Source organism: Tursiops truncatus, chromosome 5 (assembly GCF_011762595.2).
Source record: "Tursiops truncatus isolate mTurTru1 chromosome 5, mTurTru1.mat.Y, whole genome shotgun sequence".
NCBI classification, from domain to species: domain Eukaryota; kingdom Metazoa; phylum Chordata; class Mammalia; order Artiodactyla; family Delphinidae; genus Tursiops; species Tursiops truncatus.
The window spans coordinates 93,583,215-93,600,964 of record NC_047038.1 but is presented as its reverse complement, the minus strand read 5'-3'; the positions used below and the strand labels follow the sequence as shown (position 1 = coordinate 93,600,964).

The 17,750-nt window shown below is 43.0% G+C and overlaps 1 protein-coding gene across 6 annotated transcripts in view; it reads right to left on the bottom strand.

Moving 5' to 3' along the window:
- Positions 1-3,615: 3,615 nt before the first annotated feature.
- FRAS1 (Fraser extracellular matrix complex subunit 1) overlaps positions 3,616-17,750 on the bottom strand; it is a 465,636-nt gene continuing 451,501 nt past the window's right edge. For all 6 annotated transcript variants that reach the window (XM_033857161.2, XM_073805374.1, XM_033857160.2 and 3 more), the window contains 4 exons: positions 14,002-14,168; positions 10,923-11,128; positions 9,566-9,712; positions 3,616-7,492 (listed from right to left, as the gene is read on the bottom strand). In XM_033857161.2, the coding sequence (XP_033713052.1) occupies positions 6,899-7,492; positions 9,566-9,712; positions 10,923-11,128; positions 14,002-14,168 (1,114 nt within the window). In that variant the 3' untranslated portion in view covers positions 3,616-6,898. The remainder of the gene's footprint in view (positions 7,493-9,565; positions 9,713-10,922; positions 11,129-14,001; positions 14,169-17,750) is intronic.

The following is a 17,750-nucleotide window of genomic DNA, read 5'->3' as shown; positions in this document are numbered from 1 at the left end:
GGGAAGGAAATGGTTTCTCCCGGGGAGCTTTGAGATGGAATGCAGCCTGTCAACACCTTGAATTTAGCCTAGTAAGACCCATTTTGAACTTCTGACCTGTAGAACTGTAAGCTAACATGTTCGTGTTGTTTTAAGCCACTGAATTTGTGGTAATCTGTTGCAGCAGCAAGAGGAAATGAATAGGAACATCTCTGGGCATGACCTACACTGGGTGTTGTTTACTGCTGCCTTCCAAGCAGTGCAGTTAGATCATCCTATCAGAGCCAAATTTTAATTGAATAATTAAATGGTCTTATTTCAAGTCTACAGACCAGCTTAAATTAGGTGTGATAACTCTATTTTGAAAATACAGAGAGAGGCTCAGAGGAATTCAGTAACTTCTACAAGTTCTGTCCCACACAACCAGGAAGTAATAAAGCTGGATTTATAGCCAGAAGGAAATGAGTAACAGGTGGTGTTTACGTGTAGGATTTATTTTAATGATTCCAGGTTCAGCGTTGAACTCTTTGGTTTCAGGATGGCAACTTTAAAATAAAAGGCACTGTGTTTTTTTGAGGTTTTCTAGTTGTAACAACTGCCCAGTTACCACCATTTAGACTAGAATCATGCTATAGTGTATTTATAAAATTAATACTTTTCCCTCAACAGATGAGTTTTCTCAGAAGTAAATGTTAGGTGATAAAATGATAATAATGATAAATGCTAGGATCCCAGAAACCAGGTTTATAGTCATCCAGAAAAAAAAAAAAAAAAAACAGAAAAAATTGTTTGAGGAAACTTTCACCACTCTGAATACATTGAACCACTTGGTAGTTTTACAAGAAGCTAATTTTCCTATATTACCTTTTCTTTCTGCTAAAAAGAACAATTTGAGAGTCAAATATAAGATTTTAGAGCAAAGTTATTGAGGTATATTTTAAATGTATAGTAAAATGTGAGGGAAAAACTAACAAAAGCAGGTTAAATTGACCAAGCAGTTGTGGATATGTTTTCTCTCACAGTTGTGAGCTGAGCCGGCCCAGCATGAGAGAGCCGATTGCTAAATTTTCAGGAGTTTTGCAAGTAAACAGAGCCATTATTAAAATTTATATCAAATAAGCACAATTGAATACATTATGTTAAAAGCAAAGGTACTCAAACTTTCTAATTCCTTGACATTTTACTCTTATTGATGATCTCGAGGTTATTTATGTTTACTTTGTGTGGTAGAAATGCTATATCAACTTGTGTTCTTGTGTATCTCTTCCCATCTCCATGTTCAGTGAAATTAGGTTAAATTCTGCCATGGTGAGGGCATATACAACACAAAAGCCAGCAAATGCTTCCAATCAGGCCTTCCCAGACACCAAAAGCTGGGTGTGAAATATTTATCAGTGTGCCACTGATTATAATAATGGGCAAATTTAAAATTAAGACAGGATTTGAGTTCAAGTGATTAATTATTTCTGATTTATATTAGAAAATTATAATCAAATGACACTGAATTTAAGGACTCTATTATAGTTCTGGCAGAAGAGAAATAGCAAACTAAAAGGGTTTGAATAGATAGTTTAAAAAAGGGACTCTGTGGAAGCGTGGGCAGGGTTAAGTTAAAGGAATCCACAGGGGTGATGAAGCCAGAGGACTAGAGACAGGATGAAAGCATGGCTACCTCTAGGTCTGCATGGGCAAGTGAGGGACGGTGTTGTCAGAGCCTCAAGGACAGGGACAGTGGGAGGGGGCTGCCCAACAAGACCTGTGGCCCAGGAGGGATGCAGGCACTGCCAGAACCACAGCAAGGCAGTGGGGAGGGATAGACACCTTCACTTCTTTCCCATCAATGTCTCCATTTGGCCAATCTCAACCAAAAGCCAAGGGTGCAAGAAAGCCTCGGAGAAGCAATTTCGGGAAGTCTGTTTCCTGGAGCATAAACAGGGCAGAGAATTGGTGTGAAGGCAAACAGAATAAGCAGCGCAGGGACTTCTGTGTGTTACTAGTATAGATGATTGGTTCATTTTGGAAACATTCCTTTAGTGAGAATGTTTAAGGGAGGCATCTTGAAACCTTTTTTTTTTTTTTTTTTAACAATTTACAGAAACTCTCCCAGTCTGGGATTCTAATAAACTTTTATAATTTGCTGGTCTTGGAGCTTGGTAGCCTGAAACCAAAATGAGCGTGGGGATAACCTTCTGCTAGTTTTTTTAGAGAGAGTTGCACCATGGGTCTATTTTGTTGTATCAATCAAGTGACTGAATTTTTCGGGACGAGCATTAAATTAGAGTTATAGGAGCTTTGGACCATTTTCAAGCAACATCAGTTTGTGCAAAGACTTGAAATTCTGGGATTCATATGGAACTTTCAAAGAAAATTATCCAGGACAGTGACCTACAACTATTTCACCAGGACTGAATGAGGTAGAGAAGGTGAAGAAGTCATTGCTCTTGATTGGCAGATGTGCCCGAAATGTTATTGATATTGTCTCTAGGACTTTACCTGGGCCACTAGCTACTCAGTAAGCCATTGAAAGGGCTCCTGCTTAGAGCTATCTCAGGCTCATTTGAGGATAGAATCTTTATTACTCACTGTGGCATCTTAATATTAAGTTGAGCAGTGTAAACTACTGATACTGGACTATTTTTAACTTATAAAATTAGGAATTTCATGGGGTTGAATCTAGTAGGATATTCTCAATAGTCTCCCTCTCCTGTTCTCGTTATGTTTCTTCAAAACCCTAGTCTGTGAGATATTGCAAAATCTAAATGAGAACTCATTTTCTGCCACTTACCCCCAAGTTTCCTACATTGTATGGCCATGAAATTTCAGGTCTCAGGAAGCATTTTCATAGCCAGTCCTAACAATTCATAGATTGGCTCCTGATACAGCTTCTACATGGGAGAAATGCACCCCAGGGCTTAGAGCCTGCTGTTAGGCAAGGGACAATCATAGGAAATCGTGAGGAAGTAAAGTTTACACGAAGCCCATGACAGCATCTAAGGAAATCCCAGGTTTGGTTGTGGCATCTTTTCCCCAGATTTCATGAAAAAATGCTTTTTCAAGTCTTGCTGGGTTTGCAGATGTGCCATCAAAGGATGCCAGCAGAGCCCTGCTGGCCACTGTCACTGGTTTCCCAGAGGGGACAGAGGCACAGGCTTGCAGAATGCCTGGGCTAAGTTTCATTCTGACTCTGCCATTTTTCCCGCACGAGCCAATAAATTCTTATTTGGAGCTTTGGTCATCTCCAGGGTGAGTCACGGACACTTAACAAATCTTTGTGCCTGTACAGAAGGACATAGCCATTTTCACACTATATCAAGTGTCATGAGAAGGTTTGATGATGATAAATATAGAGTAAATAATCATCTTATTGTATTGCACATGGAGATTTTAGTTACTCCTCTTTGTTCTGGGGTTTCAACAGATTGCAAAAGAAGAACTATGATAATATGGGGATAGGTAATTTATTCTTGATCTTAGCACAAGTAGCGAGTGTCTCGGATGCAACCCCTTCAAAGGGATTTTCTCCAAAAACCTTTGTCTCAAATTTTAGGATGATTTTGCCATCTCAATGGCATTGTCTTACATTAATGAGATGAAGAATCTAATGAGATGAACACAGCAAAAAAACCACAACCAGACTGTTGTTTATGAATACAAATTTATATAGTGGCATATGCTATTGGAGAAATCAGAAATTCATAACACACAAATTGGTATTGGAAATACAAAGATCATTTCAGAGTCAAGAAATCAGGTTGACAGCACCACGGATGTTTTACTCAAGTCTGAGCAGGTGTGTCGTATCCAAGAAGAATGAATACCTGTGGGACACCGAGACTGACTATTGTAAAACTGCAAAACACATCCCAACACTCTTTCTGCATCTACCTGTAAGAATCTGTGTGAGTCCGCCAGGAGGCCTGGGGTACAATCTAAGGGCAAAGGTGCAGACTCTTCTATCTTTTAGCCTTCACAGCCAGCATGTGATAGCAAATAGCAACCCCTGAGGGTCTTTTGTTCCTTCTCACCTAAAGACATGGTAATAAAAGGTTAGTAAAACACACACAAGGCCTTAGTGAGCAAGTTAGAAAAACCAAAAGGAGAGCTTTGGCTGAAGTATAATTGCACATCAGTCACCAAGTTCTCCGCTTCCCAGTATGAAGTATAAAACATAAAAGAAATGAAAAATTCTGTATCCAAGAAGTACATCTCAGTTGTACATCTCGGAGCGATTTCTATTTCACAAGTGTGCGTCCACTAGGGAAGGGTCAGCACTCAATAAAGTGTATGTGGTGGGGGATAGAAAGGAAGGGAGGCGGGGATACCCAAGGGCTTTCCTTTCAAGCTGATAACTCACTATCTCACAGTCCTCAGCGATGCTGCTCGTGTCATTCGAGAACTGTTCCACGGAGGCTGCTAGGTGCACTCTGAGATCAGTCTCCACTCCTTCCCACACTGGCTCCGTTCTGCCATCTGTCTACATTCTGCCCACCCATGTGCCCTATTTAGCAGGAAGAGAAGGGCAGTGCAAGAAGACTATTCGAGCAAGTGGAAAGTTGCTGCTTCAACGTGCAAGCATTCAGGGACCTAGGAGCAGTGCTAAACAACAGGCCCAATCAAACGTTGCTCCATGAGCAACTGGCTGCCTGTCCTTGCAGAATTAGCATCAACTTTCTAGGTTGTTCCGGAGAGGATTCCATGCTCAGCTGACGGGCTCTCCAGCCATGAGACACCAGTTTTGGGTGTTCGTGAGTCCAATACAGAAGTTCCAGCCCTAACACCCAAGCTGGCCTCGAGTAGCACCTGAGCAGTCAGGAGTATCAGGTTCTGGGCTCACTCACTCCAACTCATCTTCTCCTGCAAACTTTGTGCTCAGCTCGGAGTTGCTAAGTCAGACTTTCCTCTAAATGTCCTGCTCTGGAGAATGATTCACAGTCTCACCTCCTGCTAATACATTATTACAGCTTTTCTGTTCAGTCCTCCTCAAGCCCACTGCCAGATTCATGGCTATGTCAAGTGGTGCTTCTTTGCTCCAATGAGAAGATTATTTTATAATCCAAGTAGAAGAGATAGTTTTTTTTCCCCTCTACTTACCCTTGTGATATTGCCACCATAGTCTCTCTCCTCCCCTCCCTAAATCGATTCCTCTATCATTCACCCATGACACCATTCATTTGTTTACTGAACAAATATTCCTGGAGCGCTCGTTGTGCACAAGGCACTGCTGGAGAACCCAAGGCACGGCTCACACCCGCCCTTCTCTCAAGGAGAGAGAATTGGATTCTGGCTGAGATGCCTAAAACCTTTCACGGTTCATTCTTTCTAGCTTTTAGGACCAAAGTATTTCCAGTGTGGAATGTTCTCAAAGAGCTAGGGTCATCCTAATACAAATATTACACAATGTGAATGCTCTGTGATCTGCTCAGTGATTACAGCGTGCCGTGCATCAGGAAGGGGACGTGTCTCTTACTCCTGAACAATGGAATGGTGCCTGCAGTTCAAAATAACACGACATGCATGCTTATATTTTTGCCAATACAGCAGAAACAAAACTGAAACACAAAAGCAAGCGGTGCGCACACTACGTACATCATCAAGCTGCTATTTGAACACGAAATCACTTTAAAGCCATGTGTCCATGGCCTTGTCATGTGCGGATATAATAAAATAAGTGCCTGAGCTACCAAAAAAAGAACCCCCGAAAGAGAAATCCCTGAAACACTGTACCAGGAACGGTGCCTTTATCCGCTGTACTAGTACTTTATCTGCTGTACCAGTACTTTATCTGCTGGGAGTACTAGTACTTTTCTACTGTGAGTACTAGTACTTTTCTGCTATGACGACTAGTTGGCATCCATTAACTCTGATTTCGTTCTGGCCTGAGCTTTCTCCCAATTTGCTTTATTCAAATGAATCTCTGACTTTTCTGCAGCCCTAACAAAATAAAAACCCCACCGCTAGCAAAGCACACGGCTTGTCTGTTATTGGACTGGGAAAAGCCTGGGGTAGCAGGAACTGTGGTAGGTGTTTCAAGCATCCACAGCAATGCTGACTAAAAAGGCCACAGTGCGGCAATCTTGCCTGGTGGCATCCTTTGTCAGGGAGGATGTCTGGATGTGTCCTGGCTGCAGTGTGAACCAGCCGGGCACAAGGGCATCCCCCTGGGTCTAGGGTGCAGGGCATCACTGATGTTCTCTGAGGCGCCAGCCAGGTCCCTCCTTTCCCCAGGTTTCAGTCCCCCCCTCCATAAGGAGGGTTCCACTGTGCCTGATGCCTGACAGGCGAGGCTGAGGTTTCTCCCTTGAGTTGTGGAGAAATGCTCTGGTCCAGACCACTTTGAGCTCCCAGGTGAAAAGGGCTGGTGATGCAAGGTACGATCAGAAGCCACGGAGGGCAGGTTGTCAAGTGGACACATGAGCAGACACACAGGTGCTGATTAGCAGAATTCTGAGCAGAACCTGGGCGTCAGCAACGTGAACTCTGCTGTGCAGAGGCCAAGGAAAATCTCAAGCAGAAGGGAGCTGGAGTGGGGGGAGGAGACCAAAGGCCCTGCATCCCTGTCTCTCTCCCTCTGAGACCTGCCTGGTTCACCCCCAGCCCTCTGAGCTCCACCAGCTGTGGAGCTCACTCCTGTCCTAACACCAGACACTGGCTTTCTAAGATCAGCCTTACAGAAGGAACAATTTGTCACTGCTCACATGGTTAATGGGATCTACGGAAAGAACTACTTCCATCCTCTGGGGTCTCAGTGGTTCTTTGTTTAATGAGGTAGCTCAGCTGTGAGCTGATGCATGTGATGTGTGCCTCCGCCACTCAAAGCTATAGTTTTCCCTTTTCAATCAGCAAGATTATAAAAATACCAGTATTTTCCCCCGTTTTATAAAAATGATTTTAGAAAAAAAATACTCATGGATCTCCTCCATTAAACTTCTGTTCCGTCTTGCAAATTGTTGTGAACTCTGACTTCCAGATTCAATTTTTTTACTTTAGCACCTTTGAACACATAAGCACCCTCGGTTTCACTGAGTACGTTGACGTTCCGCACAGTGCAGTACTGTCTGTCCACGTTCTTCTCCACCCTGTCCAGGCCCCTCTTGGGCACATCCACCTTGGTATTCAGAGGGTATTCCTCCAAAATGTCCCCCGTGGGTGGCTTCTTCCTCTGTTTCTGGCGTTTCCTGGTGATGAAACAAGCCACCAAAAGCACCAGAAGTAGGAGCATGATGGCAGCAAGGGCGCTGCTGATAGACGCCCCGGTTTGGGATAGAGAAGCAGCTACAGCTGGCTCTTCCATCTCCAGATTCAGCGACTTCATATTGGTGCCATTCTTGACTTGGTTCCCTTCATTGTCATAGATGAGGGATTCGTCAAGGGTCAGCCAGCCACTGGGGTCCACCAGGTCCCTTCGGTTGCGCCTCAGAGGGGCAGTGAGAGAGCGCTGGACCCTGGGACCTGAGATGGTGTCAGGTCCAATGACGTAGATCACCTGGAGATACCACTGGTGTCCGGCTTCCACCTGCAGAAGGAGGAGATGGCGAGACAAAGCGAACATGTCATTGCTGCCCACAGGCCACCTCTGAGGAAAGGCAATGGAAAGACAGCTGCCCACCACAAGCCCCAATAGATAAACGGTTTCAAGAAAAGCATTAGCCACACCAGTGTTCAAAGCAGCATTACTTACAGTAGCCAAGATATGGAAACAACCTAACTGTCCATCAATAGATGAATGGAAAAAGATGTGGGGTGTGTGTGTGTGTATATAGATATACCATGCAGCCATAAAAAAGAATCTTGCCAGTTGTGACAACACGGATGGACCTAGAAAGCATTACGCTAAGTTAAATAAGTTAGACAGAGAAAGACTAATACCATATGATTTCACTTATTTGTGGAATCTGAAAAACAAAACAAACAAACAAAACAAAATGAAAACAGTCTCATAGATGCAGAGAATAAATGGGTAGTCGCCAGAGGGAGGAGGGTGTGGGGAGCACTGTAATATGGGAAGAGGCTTAAGAGGTACAAACCTCCAGTTATCAAATAAATAAGCCAGGAGATGTAATACACAGCATAAGGAACATGGCCAATGATACTGTAATAGCTTTGTATGGGGACAGATGGTTACTAGACTTATGACATTGATCATTTCATAACGTATGCAAATGTCAAATCACTGCAAGTAATTCTTGCCACTGGAGTCCACCTGAAAAGAACATTATATGGTATATCAAATGTGTTTCAATTAAAACAAAGAAAGGAGGCTTCCCTGGTGGCGCAGTGATTGAGAGTCCGCCTGCCGATGCAGGGGACACGGGTTTGTGCCCCGGTCCGGGAGGATCCCACATGCCGCGGAGCGGCTGGGCCTGTGAGCCATGGCCGCTGAGCCTGCGCGTCCGGAGCCTGTGCTCCGCAACGGGAGAGGCCACAACAGTGAGGGGCCTGTGTACCGCAAAAAAAAAAAAAAAAACAAAGAAAGGAAACTGATCCACTAAAGAACCTCTTGCTTTTAAAGTCATGGAATAAATCAGACCATAACTGGCACCTTTTAAGAAAAATGTTGAGATAAGACTATGTATGGCGCATTTAAAGATTAGTAAATATGCCACTGTAACTGTACCAGAAAGGTTTTGATGAAGTAAAAAAAAGAAAAAAGAAAGAAAAAAAAAGAAAAGCATTAGCCATGGTTGGTGTCTGTGAATAGAGAACTGAACTGAATATTTTGGGGTCCTGTTTTATTTCCACATTCAGGTGATCTTGGGTCAGATATTCACATTTTTTTTCAGTTTCACTACCTGTGCATGAAATAGCCCTAAGAATTTACCTTTCAGGGTTTCTTTAGCTCACTCATCACTTATGATGTGTTGGCCTTTATTGATAGCCGTGGAGTAATAGTATTAATAATCACATTTATTCCCAGTACCTTTTATTGTTTTCTATGCCAATTTACTATTTATTGATGAACTTTAGCTAAAATAGAGTCATTCAACAAATATTCACTAACCACCTACTCTGTGCATAATACACAGATACTTGACAAAAATCTGCTAAATCTTAACACTTCTTGGATCCTCCCCTGAGTTATGTCATCAAGTATTTTATTTCCCTCTCATCTGCCCCCATGGAAACCCTCCATGATTTTGAAATAACTTCTGAAGAGTGATAAAAGTTCTGAAATCCAAGGTCATGGCTTACTATTGGGAGACAGAGAAGAGTGGAATTTGATCTTGGAAGTTTATTTTTATTACTGGGACTTAGAGTATTTTTGCTTATTGAATACTAGTAATTCTTGCCATTCTAAATTACTGAATTGTATTTATGAGTTTGTTAAATATTTCCACATGCCTGTGAAAATCAGCTGGTGCAGCAAAGAGCCATGATGAGTGAGTATATGCAAATTAAAGAATTTTATTGGTCTATTGGATAGACGGTAAAGTTTTGGCTGAATGATGAGCTTAACAACAATAAAAAAAGACCTGCCAGTAAGAATGTTATAAAAAGAAACTGACACCAAAGAGATGATGTCATCCACCTTTTTGTAACCTTTAAAGTGACCTTGATCCTGTGCTTCTATTCTTCTCACCACACTCACCTTATAGAGTGCGTCCACCTTCAGAGTAAATCCATCCACGCCTGGCATGCTACTGACCACGTGGAAATCAGGCAACTCAGAAGCAAAGTGGGCTTCAAAGGGCACGTCGTGGAAGTACTTGTCCGTTACCTCTGGCTGACTGCGGTCCTAGGATTTCAGAAAAAAGAAACGCAAGATTTAGAAAGACGGAACCACTGAGCTGGCAGGTGGCAGTCACTGGGAGGAGAAAGGTACTCTCCACTCCTCCTTTGGGTTGGGTCAGGAGCGCACATGCTGCAGGAGCCCTCTCCTTAAGTTGACCGCTGCCTCTGGGCACTGACTGCCCTCTTCAGGGGAGGACACTTGGTGGCCTCTGTGATCTCAAAACCCAATGGGTGAGAGTGCCTAGACCAACAATTCTCAAGCTATTTGGTCTCAGAACATAAAAATTAAGGACCACCTTCCCCCAAAGTTTCATTTTATGTGACTGATATCTATCAATATTTACTGTATTAAAATTAACACTGTAATTATGTTACAATTAACAATTTTAAAAAATGCATTTACTAATTCATTTTAAAATAGAAATGAGAAACTCACTACATGTTAACATAAGTAACATATTTTTTAGTGAAAATGTCTGTATTCACACCCACCTCCCAAAAAGAGAGCTGGCATTGTTTTACATTTTTGCAAATCTCTGTTAAAGAACCAGATTCTCACAATTGCTTCTGTATTCAATCTGTTGTGACATGTTGTTTTGGCTGAAGTATATGAAGAATCTGGCCTCACATAAGCTATGTAGTTGGAAGACAGAGAAATGTTTGAATAACTTTTTCAGATAATTATGGATATTCTTTTTGGATACTAAATCAAAGCTCAGTAAGTGGTATTTTTTTCTAAAGATTAGTCACAATGTCGAATCTGAATCCCTATCAATGAAACCTTCGTACTCCTGGCACTCATGAGGGACTGAGTATGAAAAAGGCAAGCATCATCATATCATTATGAAACTGGTTCTGACCTTGTGGACGCCCTGAAAGAATATTGGGGATGTTCAGGGGTGTCTGGGACACACTTTGAGAAACACTGGCTTAGACTTTCCTCTTCCTAGAACATTAGTAACAGCTTGTCTTGTTACCCACCAAACCTTCACAGTTGGTAATATGTATCGAGTTAGCCAAAAGTTCGTTCGGGTTTTTTCATAAGATCGAACGAACTTTTTGGCCAACCCAATACTAACATTAAGCTGATAGAAGTAACAACAACAATATCTGTAGAAAACCATCAAGAGTGGGGTTCTATCTGCTTCAGGCAAAAACCATAGCTGAGGAAAGCTACTCGTGTGTCAGCCCTTTAACCCTAACAGTTAGCATACCAGCAGCAGGAATCTGTGTTTTAGGTGTTTGTTTGGCTGAATGCATCCATACTGTGGCCCTTCATTGTAGATTGTCCCCGTGGGATCAAAGAAAGGCACGTAGCCATCCTTGCCGGTACAAAGATAGACCTTCTCCAGCTGGAGTTTGTAAGCAGAATTAAGGTTTTGTTCTGGATTCCAAAGTACTCGGCCATAAAGGATTTGACCTGAAAAGATTGCAAGGCATTAATTAGGTCAGACTTTAAGATTAAAGAGAAAAAAAGTGTCAAAGATAGGAAGAATTTAACATGCTCCTATAGAGTCAAAAGTACCTTTCTATGAAGAGCTGTGGGGTCCATGTGCCCCTAAAATACACATTCATTCATGCATAGCTTCTTTTAATCAGTAAATGTTACTTAAGTATTTAGGGTGGGGCAAGCAGTCTGTTACGTGCAGGGGATACGAAGGTGAGTGAGACACAGATGAGACGGCAGAAATAAAAGCAAAGCAATTGCTAATAATAGCTGACATTTATCGAACTCATACCATTTGCTAGGTACTGTACTAACTCCTTCCCATGGAAGAACTCATGTAGTGCTCACGAGTTTTTACAGATGAGGAAATTGAGTGGTTAAGTGACTTGTTCAAGGTCACAAAGTTAGTAAGTGGGGAGGGTGAGATTCAAAGTCAAAGTGCTTTGTCTCGAAAAACCCACACTATTAACGTCCATGTGATACTGCTGCGTACAACAGCGGAAGGTACGTAACATCAAGTGAGCATATAGCTGAGCACAAAAATCTTCCTGAGGAAAGGTATGGAAGGATTTAGAGAAGAGATGACATTGGGCAGTATCCTGAACGATGAGTAGGCATTTGTCAGATAGAGCATTTGAGGCGGGTGGGAGAAGCTGGGGAGAGCAATCTAGGCAAAAGCAAGTCCATGTACAACATACGGAATGCTGGAAAGGTATCAGCCCCGGTGTAGGTACTTTTCCTTAGTTCCTGCTAGGGTATCAAGTTCTTTACCTACAGTATCTTAGTTAATCCTCCCAAGGGCCTAAGAGATAGGTTCAATTATTATCCCTGTTTTAAATAACTTGTCCAGCATTTCGTATCTGGGACCCGTGGTGGGGAGGATTTGAGCACAAATTCGTCTGACTTCAGATGTTCATCCCAAGCGTCTGCTATGGCACTGGGTAGGCCAGTGATTGGGGTGGAGGGCGTCGGGAGGGCTCTGGCAGGAGAGACTCCCGGGAAGGTTGATTAATGGTGTGAGGATTCTGGACTTGAGTATAGGAGTAACAGGGAACGCCGGAAGGTTTTAAACGGGGGCTTAATGTCAACGTACCTGGGCTTTAGAAACATGGAGACTGAAGACAAAGAGACCAGAATCACAGGTAGGGAGTTATTTTAATGCTCTAGCAAGAAATAGGTATCCAAAATATAGCAGTGAGGCAAGGGGATGCATTCAAGAAATGTCTAGGAGTTGGAACCATTCATCTTATGATAGATGGGATACAGGAGGCAACCAGAAGCAGAGCATAGCGCTGAGGTCTTTGGCTGGGCCACCTGGAGTATGGTGATGCAGTCAGTGGGGCAGTGGATGTGAGAGGAACACGTCTGGGGGGAGGTAAGTCCAGTTCTAGACGTCTCTAGGTGTCTGAACGACACCCGCTTGGAGAGGTTTGGCAGTTTGAGTCCGCATGTGGAAGTGTGGAAATGAAGCTCAGGAGGGACCAGGGACAAGGTCAATTTTTGTGGAATGGCTGTGGGGTAGCAGGAGGTTAGGAAGAGTTCAGGGTAAAGGGATGAGACAAGCCAGGGTGACGACTGGAGTAGCACTGAAGTGAGAACAGGAGTCAAGCATGGAACATGGACACAGCAGCACAGATGGGGCAGAGGACGGAGACCCAAGGCCGGAGAGTGAGAAGTGGCCAGAGAGATAAGATGGTGTCAGGTGAGGCTGGTGCAAAGGAAACCAAACAGGAAAAAAGTGTCCAAATCCATAGGTTTGGTGTCATGGACGGGAGAGGATTCTGAGCCGTGGTAGGACAAACCCAGCCTGCAGCAGACGGATGGAGGAGTGACTGGGAAGAACGGCCATGAGGACAGCGTGTGCTCACCACTCCCTCAGGAAGCTTCTCAGAGAAAAGCAAAGGAGAACATGGGCTGAAGTTTGAGGGACAGGTAGGGATGAGAGATTTTCTTTTTCTGTTACGGGATGTGTTTTTAGGATGAGGGAAAAAAACACAGATGTGAGCAGAAGATTAAAAGTAAGAGAAAGGCAGAAGAGATAACTGAGAGAAAAGGCAGATGATTGATTCATTTATTATTAATTCATTCAACAAATATTTATTGAGCACCTTGGCACTGGTGGTATGGTGTGCAAATTTGGTATTTGATCACCATCTCTGTTCTAATGGAATTTACAGTCTAGTGGTAGAGATAGGCAATAAATAAGTAAAGAAATATATATATTATAATGTTAAAAATTGTGATAAGTACTATAAAAAATGAACAGACTGTGAACGTGACAACTATGATGGCTTATATTAGATTGGCTGGTGAAATCAAGGCAAGTGTCTATTGGGAGATTAACGTTTAGATAGAGACCCGAAGGAGAAGAAAGTCAAGGGAATCCTATTCGGGACAGGGAGGGGACAGAGGAGCCATTTCAAGTAGAGAAAGCCTGCCGGAGAGGACACGTATGTTTGGCATAGCTTTGAGGCTGGCAGGCAGTAGGGTCATATTGCAATCTCTCTGAGGAACTGAGAGGTGAAGCAGTTTACCCAAAGTCAGACAGTGGGTTAGAATCTGGTTGGAAACCCCAGTGTTCTTACTACTCAGGCCAGTGCTCTTCCACAGTATCGCACTGCTGATCATTATCGCACCAAGAATGTGATCTTATTTTGAAATAGCTTGAAGGAAGAATATGGGTCTGTTCCTGGACTAAACCTTGGCTGCCCTGGAACCCATGCTGGGGGAATCTTCCCTGGAGAGCTGACTGAAAGCCAATGAGCAGAGATGCTAGTCCAAGGACCTATCCGAAAGCTTCTCAAGTCCAGCGGAGTCTCTGTCTGCGGGTGAAGGGAATGACTTACCTTTGGAGAAGGCCCCTTTGTAATCCATTTCCGCCAGTGACATATCAGATGTGTTGGGGTCCATCAGGAACACCTTCTCATTGTTGCAGAGCTGAAATTCAGTATTGAGCGAGTATACAACAGGGACAGGGCGGTTGGTCTGCTGGAATGCAATGGGTATCAGGAATCTAAATGTGGGAAAAACAAGAGTTTCTTGAGAGCAGGGTCGACTTTGCATTTGCCCTTTGAGCTGCCCTCCCTTTCCCACCCTTCTCAGGATTGTGAACAGTACTTTGTTGTCGGTGCTACATATTTACTGAATAAAGAGATGTCTGCAGGCGAGAGTCTTTATTTAGTTCAGGTCCTTATGAGGTTCATCTGCTCTTTGGAATAGGAATAATCTAACTGGTCTTTAGACTCTACAACGCTCTTTGCTTTTCCTGGCCCTCTCATTCTGGAAAGCCCTGAGGGCCGATTTGAGATTAGCGGTAATGAATTTAAACTTTCCTGACTTTGGCCTTGCTGAACCTTCTGCTGGAACACTCCTTCTTCCTCTGCCACCGTCCTTTGCCTAGTGAACTCTTATTCTTCAGATCTCAACTCAAGCACCACTTTCTCTAGGAAGCTTACCCTCTTCTTCTTCTCTCCCAGGCTGGGTCAGATCCCTTATCATTTGTTCTCATCACACTGGGCACTTTTCTTTCATAGTACTTACTGTGGTTTGCTATTCTGTTTAAATGTGTGATCAAAGTCTGCTTCACCCACTGTGGGTTCCACAGAGTCATAATCCATGCCTATCTGCTCGCCATTGTACCTGCCATGCTGGCCAAGCTCCTAACACATATGTTTGTTAAAGAATAATGCACAAGTGATCATTTGAATGCTTTACTCTTCCAGTCAAGTCCATCTGATCATTCCCTACTTTTAACTGAAGCTGCTCCAGGGGGTGGATTTGAGAGGGCTGAGGTGTAGGAGGAACTTGGGGTGTAGGAGAAACCCACACAAACCAAGGCTGACCATGCTTCAACAGCTTTGATATAACCATTAATTGTACCAAGAGTTCATTTATCTGACTCAGAGAAATAGGTTTTTCTTGTTGATGTTGGTATTTATTACCAGAATCCACACAGTGCCAGGACATAAGACACTTGATAAATACTTATTGATTAAAGAGAATGAAGAAAGGACTTGAGATGATGATAATGATGACTTACAAGGTTATACGTATGACAGACTCACAAAAATAGGCATAATAGGAGACACAATTCTTTTGAATTAAGTCTGAATTTCCAGTCAGGCTTGATTATTTGTTGTGTTGTAGTTCTACTGCATCCATATTGAAAGATATGGAGATGATCAAAAGCAAAAGGCCCAAGGGGGAAAGTCACCCTGGGAATAACAGGGAACCCACAGGTAAGGATGCCACTGATATAAGGGAAGAATATCAACCCTGAGGCCTCAGTACACTCCAACAATACTCTTCACCCTGCAGACTTCCACACCCACACAGCACTGGGACTGGAGAAGGGGTTAATGCCTTTTTGGCTCCTTTTTGCCATTTCAAATCTTTGTTCCTCTCTCCTCTTAAAAAAAAAAAAAAAATCCAGCGCCTACCCTGGAGAAACTCTCCTCACACATGTAGCTAAGAGACACATAGAGTATTGTTTGTAATAGAGAGGATCTGGGATTATAAGCCAAATAGAGTGGTCAAATAAATTGTGGACTCTTCCTATGAAGGCTACTTTAATGCAGTGAAAAACAAACTGCAGCTACATGGATCAACATAAATGATGATTTTACTTATGAATCAACAAGTGATTCACTGAGGGAAAAAAAAGCTGCAGAGGGCTTCCCTGGTGGTGCAGTGGTTGAGAGTCCGCCTGCCGATGCAGGGGACACGGGTTCGTGCCCCGGGCTGGGAAGATCCCACATGCCGCGGAGCGGCTGGGCCTGTGAGCCATGGCCGCTGAGCCTGCGCGTCAGGAGCCTGTGCTCTGCAACGGGAGAAGCCACAACAGTGACAGGCCCGTGTTCCGCAAAAAAAAAAAAAAAAAAAAGCTGCAGAGAGAATTCACGCAGTATGAAATTTTTATATAAAGTTCAAAAACATGCAAAACCATGTAGAAGTAAATATGAGGTGAATCATAAACCAAAACAAGGGATGATAAGTACAAATATCAGGCTAGTGGTTACCTTAGTGGAGAGTTGGGGAGAGTATAGCTGAAAGGGGCACTGAGGGTGTTTAAATGGTAGCAGAAATGTTCTATTTCTTTTTTTTTCTTTGACTCCCAGTTTCATTAGTTATAAAATGGAGATAACAGTACCAATTTGTGGGGGATCATTGTAATGCAGATTGAATGTTAAGAGCTTAGTACAGAGTAAGCACACAGTCTGCCCTCCATACACGGTCACTAATAGCAGTGGTAGTTATTATATTCTCTTATCATCAGTATCATAGCCCAAGGGATACCCAATTCATTGCAGCTAGGTAATGTTCTTGAGGTTTTATATATCCACGATATATGGTCTTCTGGGTATCTAAAATATTTCATAATTAAAAAAATGTATTACATGAATAAAAATTCCCCAGCAATTCTCTTCAGACGATTTGCCCTCTATTCTTCCTTTCTGCAACCAACTGCCATTTTCCTGGTCACCATCCTTCCCACACTTGGCTGACTACGGGCTCTCCAGCGTTGCTCCTGCCCTCAGTCTCCGTGATTTCAACATCTGCACGGATGAACCTTCTATTCCCCTAGCCTCTCAGTTCCTTGATGTCCTCACTTCCAAAAAGCGAGTTCTCCTCCCCACTGCAGCCACCTACCCTCCACCATCACACTAGGCACCTCCTCCAAAAAAACTCATTTTCAAACACTTCCCTCTCTAACTACCACCTCCTATCTTCCCAGCTCACCTCTTCTTTTAATCTCACTCACTAACTCTCCAGCCACACCAGACCCTCAGTGACCATGTTTACCAGGATGCAGAGGACCTGGAACACTAACATACTCATGGTGGGAATGTACACACACAGTTACACATTTGCAAACACTGGGAAATGGTGCGACACTTTTTTAAGAAGTTAAACATACATCTGCCATGGGATCCAGCCACTCCATTCCTAGGTATTTACACAAGAAAACAGAAACCATGTGTCCATATAAAGGCTTGTCTATGTATGTTCATAGCAGCTTTATTTATAATAGCCCAAACTGGAAACAACCCAAATGTCCATCAACTGACCGAGTTGATAAACAAATTTAGTGTGTCCATACCATGGAACACAACTCAGCAATAAGAGGAACAAACTACTGATATGCACAACAGTATGAATGAGTCAAAATAATCGTGTTGAACAAAAGCAGTTAGAGAAATTGAATGCTGTGTGATGCCACGTATATATATAAATGTATATAAATTAGCAGAAAATGCAAAGTAATCTGTAGTGACACAAAGATCAGCGGACACCTGGGGAGGAGGGGTGGCCTGGGGTGAGATGGGAGGGAGGGAGGGATAACAAAGGGCCATGAGGAAACCTTTGAAGGAAACAGATATATTCCCTATCTTAATTGTGGTGATGTTTCACGAGTGTACACGTATGTCAAGATTGATCAAATTGTATGTACTTTAAATGTGTGCTATTCATCTTACATCAGTAATATTAAAAACAATTCAATGGGGCCCTCAGCACTGCCGATCTGCTGCCAGCTGTAACTCTACCGTGCTTACTTTCCCACTTTCTGAGACGACTCTGTTTTACTTCCTCCTCT